This window comes from Hippopotamus amphibius, chromosome 3, assembly GCF_030028045.1.
Source record: "Hippopotamus amphibius kiboko isolate mHipAmp2 chromosome 3, mHipAmp2.hap2, whole genome shotgun sequence".
Lineage (NCBI taxonomy): Eukaryota > Metazoa > Chordata > Mammalia > Artiodactyla > Hippopotamidae > Hippopotamus > Hippopotamus amphibius.
Genome location: NC_080188.1, coordinates 175,020,831 through 175,036,453, shown reverse-complemented (window position 1 = coordinate 175,036,453; position 15,623 = coordinate 175,020,831). Strand labels below are relative to the sequence as shown.

Here is a 15,623-nt window from a genome sequence, read left to right as displayed (position 1 = left end):
GTGTAAAGCAGACACACGTTACCTAAGTTAAATATATACACGCACTGTGCTTTCACCGTGAATTTTGGCTCTGCATCCAAATTATGAGCAGAGTACTCTCTCTGAGCTTCTCTTGCCTATTCCAGAAATACTGTCTTTGCTGCCTGGATTCCTGGTCCTTACTTCAGTTTTCCTCGGGGCTGTCTCTATCATGGATTTTTGGTCTTAATTTCTCCCTTCTCTACTCACTGCTGTTGTGAGTAGCCTGGTGGGCCAGGTTACCTCAGCTGGTTGTGGAATTTTCTCACCTTACTGTGGTCCATGGATCAGCCTGTCTGCTCGGCGTCTCTGAATCCGCCCCATGCAGCACCAGCTGGAAGCTTCCAAGTGAGGCTCCACCCCTTCATCCAGTCCTACCACACGGGCTCAGAACGAGTGCTGTTGTGACAGCTGGCAATGTGGAAGAAGCATGGGCTTCAATACCATTCAAATCTGAATTCAGATCGTGTCTCTGACCTTAGATGTGTGTCCCAGTCAGGCTATTTGAGCTCTCCAAACCTCATTGTCATCACCTGGAAAATAATTTTTGTTGTGAGGATTAGAGAGAACGTGTGCTACGTGCATGGTACCTGGTTGGCATTCAGTGAAAGCAGCCACTCCCTGGGTGAGCCAGAGGGAAAAGAAAGCCTTCTGGGAATATTGGAACAAGAATAACTGGAGGTCGGAGGAAGTATACACACACTTTCTTCACTTTCTCTATGACTAGGATGTGCTCTGATTTGCAGGCAGAAGACAAGGCAGACATACTGAATAAGGAGCTCCTCTTGACCAAACAGAGGCTGGTGGAGACTGAAGAAGAGAAGAGGAAGCAAGAGGAGGAGACGGCTCAGGTAACAGGCGTAGGCGGGCTTGTCTTTATGCAGGTGTATTTGGTACACGGAGTTGATTAATACTGTAAACAAGAAGTGAAATTAAATTTGTTCTAAATCAAGGGTGATGCTGAAGCGGTACATGTGAGTAGCATCGAGTCATTTCTTCTAAAGGGTGTTAGGAGAGGAGGCAGCATTTCCACCCTGAACAGCTTTTAGGAATTTGCCTTTACTGAGATGTCTAGCAAGAGTGTTAAGTTTTCTCCCAGTTTAGGAACTTGGAATTATGATCCAAAAGCTTTGAGAAATCTGCAGATTTCGTGTCGTATCTCCAAGATGTTTGGCTTCCCTAATGTAGTTTATGAGGATTGTTAAGCCGGAAGCCTACAGAGACCTCTGCTAGGAGTTGCCTCTATCAGTCGTGTGTCCTTTACCTGATTCGTGCCCTAGAAGAAGGGGCACCAACGTTTCTGTTCCTGGCAGAGCTCTCAAATCTTTGTCTGCAAGGGAATAAAAAGAAACCCTTTGGGAACCAGCCCTGAAGTTAGCTGCCTCCAGTCTTCATGTGAGTTGTGAGGCTGATCAGCTGGAAGACACGCCGTTGTGAAGGAGCCCCAGAGGTGACGGGAGAGACTTCTCCGCCCAAGGAGTCCAAGCTTCCTGCTTCCCTAAGGAGGAGCAGGCTGCTCACCAATGGGCTCCATCTCTGTCTGTCCCAGCCAGGCACGATCAGCTCTTTTATTTTAATGAGTTTCATTTGGAGACATCAGTAATACTAAATATAAAACAGAACACAAAGCATTTCAAAGACCTACATCCAAGCAACCAGAAAAAGTTCCATTAACGTTACTAATGAAGGGATGTGTCATTTAGGACCTTCTGGGATTTATAAAAAGTATACCATGATTTTTTTTTTTTTGATGATGAAATGAGTCTTGGCAATTACTGTAGGCCAAGTAAGGGGCTGATTATCCAGTTTGATCTAGGCCTTTTTATGGGTTTTGCTCTTTACTTTGTGCTTTTTGGTGGCCCACTTCAGTACTTTAGGTCAAGAATGAAACTGTTAGCAAATGAATTTAATCCATGTTCCTCTCCTCTGTGTGTGTGTGTTTATATATATGTGTATGTGTGTGTGTGTTTATATATGTGTGTATATCCTGTTTTAATTATTGTGTTTCCCTTGTGAGGTAGGGATTATTCTCACTTATCAGATGAGTAAACTACAGCTTAGGGAAATTAAATGAACTTGCTCAAAGCCTCTCAGCTACCTCAGTTGACCCTGAGTCAGTGGGGCCTTATTGCAGAAGGGATGAAGGGTATGGTTGAAATCGTTGAATTATGTAAGATAGAGAACAGAGACCAATATAAACAACTAAGTTTGAAGCAGTATAACCTACAAATACTCTTAGAATTCTAGGATGTAGCAAATATGAAGAAAATCTTGGACTTCCCTGTTGGCGCAGTGGTTAAGAATCCGCCTGCCAATGCAGGGGACATGGGGTTCAATCCCTGCTCCAGGAAGATTCCACATGCTACAGAGCAACTAAGCCCATGTGCCACAACTACTGAGCCTACACTCTAGAGCCCATGAGGCACAACTGTTGAGCCTGTGTGCCACAACTACTGAAGCCTATGCACCTAGAGCCCGTGCTCCACAACAAGAGAAGCCACCGCACTGAGGAGCCCGCACACCTCAACGAAGAGTAGCCCCTGCTCATCGCAACTAGAGAAAGCCTGTGTGCAGCAATGAAGACCCAATGCAGCCAATAAATAAATAAATAAAATTAAATTAAAAAAAAGAAATTCTGAAATCTTCTAATGATAAGACTGTTATAAATTGCAATAACTTGTGAATTTGCAAGTACCAGGTATACTCCGTTCATAATTTGGGATGCTGCAAAGCAGAATTCATCAATTTTTTCCTGATTGTATACTTAAAGGTTAACCAGAGTTGTTTTTTGTTTATTTGATCAACTTGGGAGAATTGAATTCTTTCCTTTTTATCTGGTGGCACCTGAGCTTTTTCATTGCTTTAACCTTCTTCTATACCTAGAATTCTAGAGCCGCCAGGCTACAGAAATAACTGTGGTTTTGGTTTAGCATTCATAATTTATTATTTCTGTGACTCTAACAAGTACTCACTAGGAGTCATTTTAACTTCTTCTAAAGTCAGTTCTTCTTTAGTCCCCATCTCCATGTATGACTCCAGTCCCAAAAGTCTCTTGTTCCTACCTCCAGAGAGGTAACAGCAGTGTCCATATGGGAAGAGGAAGAGGAAGGCCTAAAATGTTTTCTCAGTAATTTATTAGCATCAAGAGTACATGCATGTTGCAGGGAGACCAGCTTGATGCTTTGTAAAGCCTCAAAGAGGTGGGATAGGGAGTTTAGGAGGGAGGCTCAAGAGGGAGGGGATATGGGAATATATGTATACATGTGGCTCTTTCACTTTGTTGTACAGCAGAAACTGACACAATACTGTAAAGCAATTATACTCCAATAGAGGTTACAAAAAAAAAAGGTATGTGCAGTGCTGCCTTGATGTTTTGTTTTAGACTCTCATAAGGATAAAGATAGCTTCTGAATGGGTACTTATTTAACAATATATTTATAAGTAGTAGAAAGCATAAGCAGTTTTATAATAGGATTGTTCATATTCTTATACATTGCAGGAAAGAAAGATTTCTGTATCTCTGGAGATGACTAGGTTTTTCGTTTTTCTTTCTTTTTAAAAAAAAATATTTATTTATTTATTTTGGCTGTGCTGGGTCTTAGCTGCAGCATGCGGGATCTCCGTTGCGGCATGCAGACTTCTTAGTTGCAGCATGCGAACTTCTTAGTTCGGCATGCATGTGGGATCTAGTTCCCTGACCAGGGATCAAACCCGGACCCCCTGTATTGGGAGTCCTGAGTCTTACCCACTGAAGTACCAGGGAAATCCCTGATTAGGTTTTTCCAATGACCAACATGTGACTTCAGTGGGAAAAATGTATATACTTACAGTTGTTTACATTGCTGTTGACTGTGAATCAGGCAGGCTTGGATATGGGTGTTTGTGGAAATTTATTAAGATTTTGAGTGAGTCTTGATGTTTCTTATTCTTACTCTTTCTAGCTAAAAGAAGTCTTCAGGAAACAGCTAGAGAAGGCGGAATATGAAATAAAGAAGACCACAGCTATCATTGCTGAGTATAAACAGGTAATGTGCCACCGTGGGCTTCGTCACTATAAAAGTAATTGTTTTTCTCTTTTCTTTGGGGGAAATTTTGTTTGTTTGTTTTTAGAGTTTCCAGAACAGTCACTGCCCTGCATTGATTATATTTGTTGGCTCATTTTCTGCTCTGAAACAGACAGTGGTTGGACATGCTTGCTGATAACATGGGAAGTTTAATTGAGCAAACCAATCTGTTAGTTGTTTTCAATGTTGGATAAATTTAGAGGAACAAGAAATCTTATTACCATTGGGATCCTGTCTCTGCCTTACTCAGAAGCTAATTTCCAATAGATCACGCTAGTAACATTTGCCTCTTTGCCAAGCACTGCACTTCAGCGATTGTATTAAATGGCAGTAACTAGGAGATCCGTCCGTCCTTGGCTGTCACAGTAGAGAACGTGGGAGTGCTTTTTCCCACGTGGCTGTGTGGCCTTACCCAACAGGGGCCAGTGCTAGCAAGAAACCTCCTCTTAAGAACTTTAAAATGATCTTTTAATGGTGTGTGTGTTGGGGGGTGGGGTGGGCGGGGGGGTTCTCAGAAAGCTTTCATTCCAGCTCCAGTAGTATCTTCCTGTCCCTGCTGGTTATGCTGGGGCATGGCAAGGGCTCCTCTTGTTGCCAAAAGACTATGACTGGACTGTTCAAGTTCCAGTTTTCCAGAATTATTAAGGTACCGTATGCCACCTACTTATCCAGAAATTTCCCTGGGGTCTCCAAACATAGGAGTTTGAAGTCTAAGGCTTACTTTTTAAAAAAGTGGTTTTTTTTGCTTGTAAATGAAATTTATGTTCCTTGTGGAAGTGCAGAAAAGCACAAAGAAAACAAACTTCCCTTAATCTTTGCCAACTAGAAGGAATCACTAAATACAGAGTATGCATTGTTGCTATATAAATAAAAATGTCAGTTATATTGTTCATGCTTTTGGGGGGAAACTAGTTCATTTATATATTATGAACATCTTTCCATAAGGATTCCCCCCCCCCCCCATGGAAGATTGCTTAGAAATCAGGCTTCAGAGCTATCTTACTCTCTTTTGTAATCTATTTATATCTATATATATCTATACATACATATGTGTAAAATCAATATGTTTATTTAATGCCTGCTACATGTGAGGCTTGATACTTTGGAGGAATAAAAGATAAATTCATTCAATTTCTCTTCTCTGGAAGCTGATCTTGTTCCAGGGAGGTAAAACCTATCCATAATTAAGAGGAGAGGGAATTTATTACACACAGGAAATGAGAAATCTCTTCCTGGAGAAAGGAAATGATTTGAGCTGTGCTTCAAAGGCTTGGTGAGGTTTGAGTATCGGGAGATGGAGAAGAGAGGATGGAAATGGTGGAAAGGTGGAAACAGCATGTGGAAAGGTGGAAACAGCATGTGCAAAGGTGTGGGAGGAAGATTAGTGACAAAGAGTTTTGTTTAGCAAGAGTTTCAAGTACAGATGAGAAAAGCAAAGGTGTCTAGTTCAAGGAAGGTCTTCTGGAATAGGCTGAGGAGTTCGGATTTTATCCTGTTTAAAGTAGGACAGTGGGACGACCAGGGACTTATAATTGGCACTACTCTGACCCAGGGAGAAATGTGAAACCAAGTGGAGAGATGCACAGGCAAAGAAAGACACAGAATAGAGTCCAGGTGAGAAAAAACAGGGCCCTGCACTACAATAAGTAGTAATGAAAATGGAGAAGCAGGAAACACAAAACAGTCATTTTTTGCTAGAGAAGGGAAAACACTGGAAGTGATCCTGAGATTTTGAATTTGGGTAACTAGGAGAAGGGCTGGTTAGACATTAAGCAATGCAAGAAACATTAAAGACCTGTGCTGTGGAACTAGCCATCGCTGCAAATGCCATTTGTTTCATCCCATTAGGCCATGAATGGCCGCCATATGCAGCACTTTTCAAAGAGTAATCCTTGGGACCATTCTTGAGTATTATCTGGCAAGCACTTCAAGCAAAAGGCAACAGACCCATCTCTTTGAAGATAATTAAACATATAACGTAATCTAAATGCATTCTGTAGTTGGAATTGGCTATTATTGGCTATATTTCAGAATGTTTGGGCTTATTTAAAAGGGTTTATGGTTTGCCAAAATTGCTAGAGAGATTTCTTCCTTTTAACATCAGCCAATACAGTCCTATTTATTGTTTCCAGGCTTGAATCTGGAGAAATTGGAGACTGAACTCAACAAGTAGTCCCTGGTCTCTAGAGCTATAGACTGGTATATTTTTTTAAATGTCTGTTTTGATAATAGAGGTAGACCTTTTATGTTTTTAGTCCAAATTGCACTTGAAAATTTGACATCCCTTAACTTTTTTATTCCATTTTTTTTCCAAAATAAAAGATTCTTACTTCACTCAGGTTTAGCAAGAATTGAACTTCCAGGGTTTTTTTAAAATATATATATATATATACACACACACATATATATACATATATACTATTTATATATTTATATAAATTATTATAAAGTATTATATATATAATTTGGGGGGGCTTTGAAAGTACTTATTTCTGTCTGTTCCTGGTACTCGTTAGCACCTTATTTCAGAATCAGTAATAATGAGATGTTATTTAATGGTCCTATAGTCGTATACTAAACTCTTTACATACATTTTCTTTCCAGTTGATTATCACAGTACAGCACTTTTCAGACATGAAGAAACTGAGGCTTAAAAAGATTAGTGAATTTGCCCAAGGACACAATGCTAGAAGGTCATAGAGCTAGACTTCCAGGCTCTTTATTTTATGCTATTTTGCCAAACCACTTGATGAGAGTTTTAAGTCTTTTATTATTTTCTGGTCATTTTAACTTTTTAAAAATTCACTCTGCCACTTTCTAAAGAAACTTTTGTACTTGGAAACAGAAACTCTTTCCGCAGCTGTAGACAGGAGACGTTTCTGGTTCAGAATTCTTTTCATCAGATTCCCAGAATAGTACCTTGTCCAAAGCAGATACTCAGCAAAGATTCTATAGACTGATTCCAAAGTGAGGACAGGAGTTCATTGGATCTAGTCACGAAAGCTAGTGACAGAAAGAAATAAAATCTACCGCAAGTGTTTTTTTCTACTGATCGAGATAGAGATGTGCTTTACACATGGAACACTCTCAGGCTTTCTGCTGCTCCTTGTGGGAATGACTGGCATTTGCAGCGCTCTCATTTGCAAAATTTCTTCTAGCATCAGAGAGGCTAGAGTCATATATGAGTGAATAACAGCTATATGCACATGCTACAATAGTCCTGTTTTCTAGTAAAGCAGCTCTTTTCTTTCTCATAGATCTGTTCCCAGTTGAGTACCAGGCTGGAGAAACAGCAAGCAGCCAGCAAGGAGGAGCTGGAAGTGGTAAAGGTGAGGAAGAAGGAAACAGCTCTGTGATACAGTTTCTTCCAAATTCATGTAATCTTAAGTGAGCATGTGATTGGAGGATCCCAGTATATGCTGATGCACCACAGGCAGGACAGCCTGTAGACACGGCCCCCACCTCACCTTTGTTTTAAGGATTTAGGAATCATATAGAATAGGATCCATCTTCTGACTGGGGTGTGGGCCAGATGAAAGGTTATGTTCCCATAAATCTCGTGGGCTGTCAGAGACAGGTAACGGGAAGAGAGGTAGGATTTCAGCATTGTCAAAAGAGGCCCCTGAGGTTTCTTGGATGTTGGAAACCTGGGAATCCTCAGCAGCCTGCATCCCAATTGGGCCTGAATTGATGTGACTTCAGTGTGCAACCCAGTAGGATCAGCCCATTAATCTTTTAAACAGTAGACACCATGGGCAGTATAGAACTCAGCTGGAGGAAACACGTTGGTAACTGATTATTTTTCTACCAAAATTTTAGATTTGTTTTTAAAGAAAACCTGCAGCATTTATTTATATGCTGCCCCCTGGTGATCAAACTCCTTACATTGATTACCTACTTGAAAAAAGTGATTGCTTCTTGTGTAGAGACGACGGTAAACCAAATAGGTTGGTATTCTTAAGAAGCAGTGTTGGCACAGCCAACTCTTGGGACCAGTGTTACAGAAATATGATATAATTCTATTTGAATATATTCAGGTTTCTACTGGTAAATAAATGCATTCTAGGTACTTTGCATATCATTTAATAACTTGACAAGTTATTTAACCTCTCAGCTTTATGTTCTGTAGAATAGAGGTAATATTACCTACCTCATAAGGTAATTTTGAAGATTAAATAAGATAATGTATATAAAGTGCTTAGTCTAGTACTTGGCACACAATAAATGCTCAGTAAATACATATTTCAAAAGTTATAACCTGAAAATCTGAGACATGAGGATTGAAAATATAAACCTTGTTCTGAGAAGGTGACTTTTTGGGATTCATGCATGGGAGACATGCTTGGACATAGAAGAAGAAGAATTTTATGACCAGCTGAATATGGAATGAAAGAGAAGCTAATGGAAAGATGACACCAAAGCCTTTAGGCCTAAATGGTGGAGTACACAGTGACACATAAGTGTGGACAGAGTTGCTTTGTGTGTGTGTGAAGAGAGGAGTATAGTTACCGTTATGGACATGCTGAGCTTGTAACAGTAGGACATCAAAATAGAAATATTCTGTAATATCGCTCATCTCTAAACTTTTCGAAGATATTTTAAGAAAACAGTAAGACTGTTGTCTCAAAAAGAGTTGCTGTTGTTCAGTGCCCTGTGCTTGATTGGCAGTCCAAGCATGTGGCAGAGTTACTTTTGTCACCTTGAACAATAATGGGCATCTTTGCTTAAAGCTGAACAAAAGGACATACACTTTATTTATTGCAAGGGTAGACTTAGATTAGTCTTAATGACCTTCCTCAGTCTACCGTAGGCAAGTTACTTGAACTCTTAAGTGTCTTCATTTATAAAATGTAGGTGATAATAGTACCTAATCATAAGGTAGCTCTAGGATTAAATAAAGTAATGCATGTAGAGTATATACCATGGGGTTTGGCATCTAGTAAGGATAATGGTAATACAAAATTTCTAGAACAGATTTCAAAGAAATGCTATAATACTTTCTATCCCCAGAGTCTCTCTAGAGATACCTTGAGAAAAAGTAGCACCTGTCTTGAATAGTTGAGTTTTGTGCTGACTGTAACCATTTTGGTCGTAGCACAAGAAAAATAGTTACTTTCATAAATGGGCCTGCATTTGATGCCCACAAGCAGTGTCTAAAGAAAAATCATATTGCATTGTTTCAGGACATGATTTATGCTATGAAATACAGTTCGACGTTGGTTATCTCTTTTGGATATTTCAGGGTAAAATGATGGCATGTAAACACTGCAGTGACATTTTCAGCAAGGAGGGTGCTTTGAAAGTAGCAGCCATAAGCAGAGAGGACCAGGGAACTGAATCGGATGATGAGAAGGACTCTCTTAAGAAGCAACTGAGGGAGATGGAGCTGGAATTGGCACAAACCAAACTGCAGCTGGTGGAGGCCAAGTGTAAAATCCAGGTTGGTGATTTGATAAAAGATCAATAGAAAAAAAATAAAGAGTCTGTGGTCTAGGACAGTCTAGTACTGTAGAGTATACTTGTCGATCTCGGAATCATACGATGCTACCATATAAGATGAATACATTCTCTGCCCACAGAGTTGCATTTTACATCATTTTTAAACATTGATATAAACACATAGTTTAAAATAAATTTTTAATAATTAAAATTGTATGCATCCTTTGAGAACTTAAGCATGTGCCTCTTTAGTTTACCCTGAGATTTTTTTGCCATCGTCCTTTCTCGTTGAACTTGGTCACTTAGCTGATCCTGAAAGTTGAAAGGCCAAACCCCTCCTGTTATCCTTGCCCTGACAATTGAATGTTGGCTGACAGCCATTCTTTTCTTTGGAGCTTCTTTTCATCTTTACCTGATTTTCCCAGATCTCTTTCTGCATAATCTCTTTCCATATTGGAGGATATCAGAATTAGAGTAACAGTCCTGGCTTCCGATGGACTGTTCCCATTTCCTTCTTACCAGTGATGCTCACCCTCACCAGGCCCTGCCGTGGCACCCACTGCACCACACTAACCATCCTGAACTCTTTCTGCACCAGACCTTGTACGTTCTCGGGGCACAGGCTGTGTGTTTGGAACTAGAACTCATTCACACTCACACTATCAGTAAAACTTCATTCCATCCATATGTTTATGTTTACCTGTGGTTTTAAACGTCTTCCCTCAGGTTGCAGCCTAAACCTTGAATTGGACCTAAATTGCAGGGGGAAACAAGGGTAAAATGAGGTTTCATTTCACTGATCAGAGAAAGCCCGGATTCTGGCTTTTAGTGGTAACTCTTTTAGCTCCAATTTTTTTTCTTGCATTCAGAAGCCAACTAAATCTCACCTGGGTTTTGTGGGAAGAAAACTACGGCTTTATAGACCTGTGGATTCCGAAAAGCTATACTCTAATTTTTTTCGCAGAGAGAAAACATTTATGTAACTCAGATGATTTTCTTTCTTTAATTAGGAACTGGAACATCAGAGAGGAGCTCTTATGAATGAAATCCAAGCTGCAAAAAACTCTTGGTTCAGCAAAACCCTGAACTCTATCAAAACGGCCACGGGCACACAGCCACTGCAGCCGCCGCAGGCCACCCAGCCCCCCAAGGAGAGCACATAGTTGCAGGCTCACCCAAGCACAAGAGCACAACCATCAAAGCGCCGGAAACCAGGATGATTCCTGGTGTCCCTTTGAAAGAAAGGAAAGGAGGCCAGAGAGCAAGCCAGGATCTTTCAGTAGCTCTCACTCTTTCTTGTATGACACTTTTCAAAGGGATGTTATTTAAACTAACCTGATATATGTTGAATACCTGTTTTTGTGCTTCATCATGGAAGGCCGTGTTCCGATCCATCATAGTATTACATGTTATTTTATATGCCTGATGTTTGGTTGGAAATAAGTAATTCAGAACTAAATGCTTTTTTATTTAGAACTAATTATTCATGATTATTTTTATCTTACATAAAAATGGAGATGTCTTTTATCCCAAGGTTGAAGTGATAGGAAGATATTTGTCACAGCAAAAAAAAAAAAAAAAAAAAAAAAAAAAAAAAAAAAGGAAACCTAAACCTTAACTTTTCAGGATTTATTCAGATAAAGCACACTGTGGGGCCAGTCATGACTGCTGTCAGGTTTCCTCTTGAAAGTGACTCCTGGGATAGTGATAATCCTATCTGAAGGAAAGAACAGACCTGGGATTGAACAGTTCCCAAAGAGAATTAGCTTATTTTTATTTTGTGTTGGGTACATCTGGAAATGAAGTGCCAAGAACCATGAAATAATATAGGCTGTTGAGAACACACACTAGATAAAAAGAACTGAGATTCTGATAAATGCAGGAAAAAATAAGCAGTTTTGGTCCTGGTCTTCTAACAGGTCCTTTTAAGAACTCCACATGGGAACTGCAAGTTCCTAAGTAAGAACACAGTTGTGACTTCTGGCCAATGTAAAGTCAGAAGTGGATATTATGAGTTGCCTCCTTAGGAAACCTTCACCAGAGGAACCCAGAAAGGCCCAGGAACAGCTGTTGTGCTTAGAATGGAATGTAGAACCAGGGACAGAGTTTTCATTTAATGTTGATATATAGTTGCTAAGGAAACACTAATATACTGTAACTTTGTTAAAGTGATGAAATGGGAAATAGAGATCAGCTTCAAATCATCTTAGTTTAATATTAGGCAACTTTTTCTGATTTCTGTAGCTCCCTAAAAATGTGCCCTTGGTACCCTTAGATGAAGAGATGCAAATGCATTTGTAACATTTTTGATTGCATATAAAACCTTTATAGAAATACTTATCTCATGGAAAGGTAAAGCTATTGTTTAAAAGTTGATGGAAATATTTTTTTCAATTATATTTAACATGTCTTTATAAATAGTCCTTGCAGGAAATCCTTTGGTAAGGGAAAAACTAATTTTCCCCTTTTTTAAGCTATTTTGGAGGCCTTTGGTCCTTTTATGTCAACCAAACTACTGTCGGCTATGTGCAGTAACATTTATTGATACTCATCCTTGGCTTCACTGTCGAACATATTCTTTGCAAAGGATCTTAAACTCCGTAGTGCCAGAGTGACTCTCATCTGTGCCATATGTTGCAGTTAAAAGTAACACACTCTTGGAAGTAAAAACCATCTAAGAGCCATCTCAACTCCAGGAGCATGTGCTGCAAGTTGCTCATGGTGGATCCTTTCCTCTAAAATCATCATTAGGCTCTAAAAAGTGAAGTCCTTTTCATTGGTAAGTGTTCGTATCATCTACAGCCCATACAACTGATGTGGTGGTTTGCTATCCTTCGTCACACTCATCAAATAATACTTTTCTCACGGAATTTTGTTTTCTTTTGTCCTGACATCTTTCATCATAGTTTTCATTTCCTTTCACCCAAAAGGAAAATAACTCAGCATTCTGAGTATCTGTGTTGACGTTAACATTCCCTACGTGGTGGTTTAGAAAAGTTTTTTTATTTTTTTTTGTAAAATACAATGGCTAGAAAATTGCATCTTGGTACTTGTTTCTGTGAATCATTTAGTATACTTTGTTAGCTTTACTGGTACTTTATGCTTTGATCCCAAGAAGCCTTGTACAAGTTGCCTTATCACATGGCTAGCTAAATTAAAGATGTTCTTTTGTGTCTTGTGAATATCATAATTCACCTGTACAGAGCTCTTTTTACATTTCACAGAATGCCTAAATTGCATAATTTTCCTTAAATGGTAGTTGAGAGAGAAATAGCTCTAGGTCCAGTTTTTACCTGTAGACCTGGCTCAATTTCATAGCCCCTTACATTTTTTTCTTTAAACAAAATAACCAGGTACATATATTCCAAACATTCAATAAATCTGTCTTTTTCATTTTCTTTTAACTCTTTTAAAAGATTATAATGGTCATCTATAGATTTTTTTTCCTTCTCCAGTTCCATATCCTATTTGCGTATGTGTATTGGTACCTGAGTCTAAACTGTCCGTCACTGCAATGCCTTTGGGTGAGTAGCAATAGCAAATACAGAAAGAAAGAAAATTCAAAAGTTGGTACATGATACTATTCATACAGTGTTATAAGAGCACTATCCCAAACCCCATGCCCTTTACCATGTATTGTCTGAAAACTCATGCATTCCAGCACTGAATAACTGCTAGTCTTAATTTCTTTTATTTTGAAGTATATTTGAGAACTGCTACTCTTCTCTTGATTTCTTTTAGAAAGAGATCAACCAGCCCAAATATCCAGGAAATTTTCAGATATTCTAGAGTGTTTTCATCTTTTCCTAGGATACATGGTATAAAGCATTCCTCCAAAAATCCAACATTTGCAACATTCTGAAAAGTGATTTCTCTTTTCGTTAAATTCTACAGAATAAAAAAGAAAACCTGCAGAATAAATTGAGAGAATGAAATTCAATTTGATAATTCAGTCATTAGCGTTTATATCTTGAGAATCTTAACACATTCCTTAAAGCTGAAAGAAACCAAGCTGAATTTTGCAGTGCATATGTTTGCTAGCTTCCCACATCCTGAGCCGTGGCACAATTTGGTTATATTTAGTTACATATAATTTAATGCAAAGAAATTCTCAGTTACCTAATGTTCTGTATATGAGCTCCTATCAGATACACTAATAGGAATGTCACATAGGCCTATGACTTCTTTCCATGCAACCAATAATTTTTTTCCCTCTCCCAACTATGAAGTTAGTAATTTGTTCTTCATTGGCTTTCTTAAATTTCCATAATAAAGTAGAAAAGTAATCTTTGTACTAATGTTGGGGTATTTAATAGTATTTATCTTGTTTTGTTGTTTTCAAAAATTTCGTTCTCTTATATTATGTATTAATATTTCTCAAACCCCTACTCCATTTTCTTAAAATACTTTCCAGTTAATAACTCGTGGCTTCATTCCCTAGCTAAAGTGAGAAAAACAGGAGAATACACAGTTTAGGGCACAAGAGATGAGCATTAGATCCTTAAAGGAATTGATTAGTTTCTGAGGATGAGAATCACATATGTAACTAAAGTAAGGGATTGAGTTTTTTCTTTAGCTGACATCAGTCTACTAATTATTCTGCTAAGGTGGCTGTCTGATTTCAGGATGCTTTTAGAGAAAAAGAAGCTTTTAAAAAATTAAATGCCTTGTTTGTTTTATCTCTCTGGAAAAGAACACTTCATTACTTAGTAAGATGATTCTGTTGTGTAACTTACTCTTAAAGAAAAACTCTAAAGTAGCATCGATTCTCTTGCTTCAATTACAGGTAAATGAGAGCTTGACAAACTCCGTTATTTTATTTGAATGCTGGGAGATTTGTGTGTGTGTCTGTGTGTGTGATTGGTAGACTTTTATATGGAGTATCCCTGTCTCTTTTGTATACCTAGATACCATGCAACTGAATACACACACGGTGATTAGATAGAGAAGGCCAGACACAGCTCAGTGGCTTGTGTTTCCTACTACCAGATATATAAAACTGTTTCCCTCTAGTTGTCATGCTGATGGTCACACTGAACTGGAACTGCTCCAGAACATCCCTCCTCTCTCAGAGTGGCTTCCCATAGAATACAGGCAAAGCCCTTAGGGATTTCCTTATCTTTCAAGGGCTACCAAAATGAATACTGCAGAGTGGGCTGCACCACAATAGGAGATGATGATCTTGACCTGTAAGGAGAAAAGTAGATGTTAATGAGTAGCTTAGTGACTACAGTCTGCTGTCAGATGTTCCTTTCTTAGCTTCCGTTGAAAAGACCACATGTCAAACTTAATCTCCAAGTGTATTTGCTACCTGTTATGAAAATATCTTCATCGACATGTCCCACTTTCCCCACCTCCACCACTGGTTTATTATTAGTGGTATTCTGAAAACTTTAAGAAAGAAGAAAATGGAGTAGAAAGTGAACATTTTAAGTTACTTTCCTTTTTCATTGGCAATAAGTTAACATGTAAACTCTTTTCTGTTAAAGTGTAACTTTTAATAACTATATATCATATATGGAATAAAATATAGGAAACTGAAAGATAAGGACATAAATACATCAAGAATCTGGTGTCTTGAAAGCACAAGAATAAAGCCTGGAAGTGGTCCCAGAATCCAAGATCCCAATAGCCTTTGCATCAGTTTCTCTATTTTTGGTATTTTGCATAATGCCGGATCCTTAGTTCAAATAAGGAAGAAAGTTGCTCAGTCAGCCCCACTTCATTTCTTCAACTCCTACCATTCCCATGATGAGGAGGTAGTAGAAATTCTGTGCCATTTATTTTTATGAATCCTATGATTTTGCCCACGGCTTCTCCAATGAATACAGGTTCCAGAATAAAGGAGTTGATTAGCTCAGACAGTGCTAATTGACTACAAAAGAAATTAGCGAGCGGCCTCTCTCCTCTATCAACACTGACCAATTAGATGTTTCCATAATTCCATGTATTATGTATAGTACACTCTATAAATGTAAATGTAATGCTTGTTAAGTGCAATTTATTGTACATTGTCCCAACAAATATTTACTTTTATAATTGTTATGAACTTGAATTGGATTAGTATCTTGTTTTCATGTGTGAATGAAGCCTTGTGAAATA

At 38.6% G+C, this 15,623-nt stretch overlaps 1 protein-coding gene across 7 annotated transcripts in view; it reads left to right on the top strand.

The window, feature by feature from the left end:
- Positions 1-15,305, top strand: part of RABGAP1L (RAB GTPase activating protein 1 like) — a 665,842-nt gene extending 650,537 nt beyond the window's left edge. For 6 of the 7 annotated variants that reach the window (XM_057728667.1, XM_057728671.1, XM_057728673.1 and 3 more), the window contains 5 exons: positions 765-869; positions 3,960-4,043; positions 7,340-7,411; positions 9,325-9,522; positions 10,532-15,305. In XM_057728667.1, coding sequence (XP_057584650.1) covers positions 765-869; positions 3,960-4,043; positions 7,340-7,411; positions 9,325-9,522; positions 10,532-10,684 — 612 coding nt within the window. In that variant the 3' untranslated portion in view covers positions 10,685-15,305. Of the gene's footprint in view, positions 1-745; positions 870-3,959; positions 4,044-7,339; positions 7,412-9,324; positions 9,523-10,531 lie in introns of those variants that run through there. The other variant, XM_057728668.1, reaches the window with a different exon arrangement.
- The last annotated feature ends 318 nt before the right edge of the window (positions 15,306-15,623 follow it).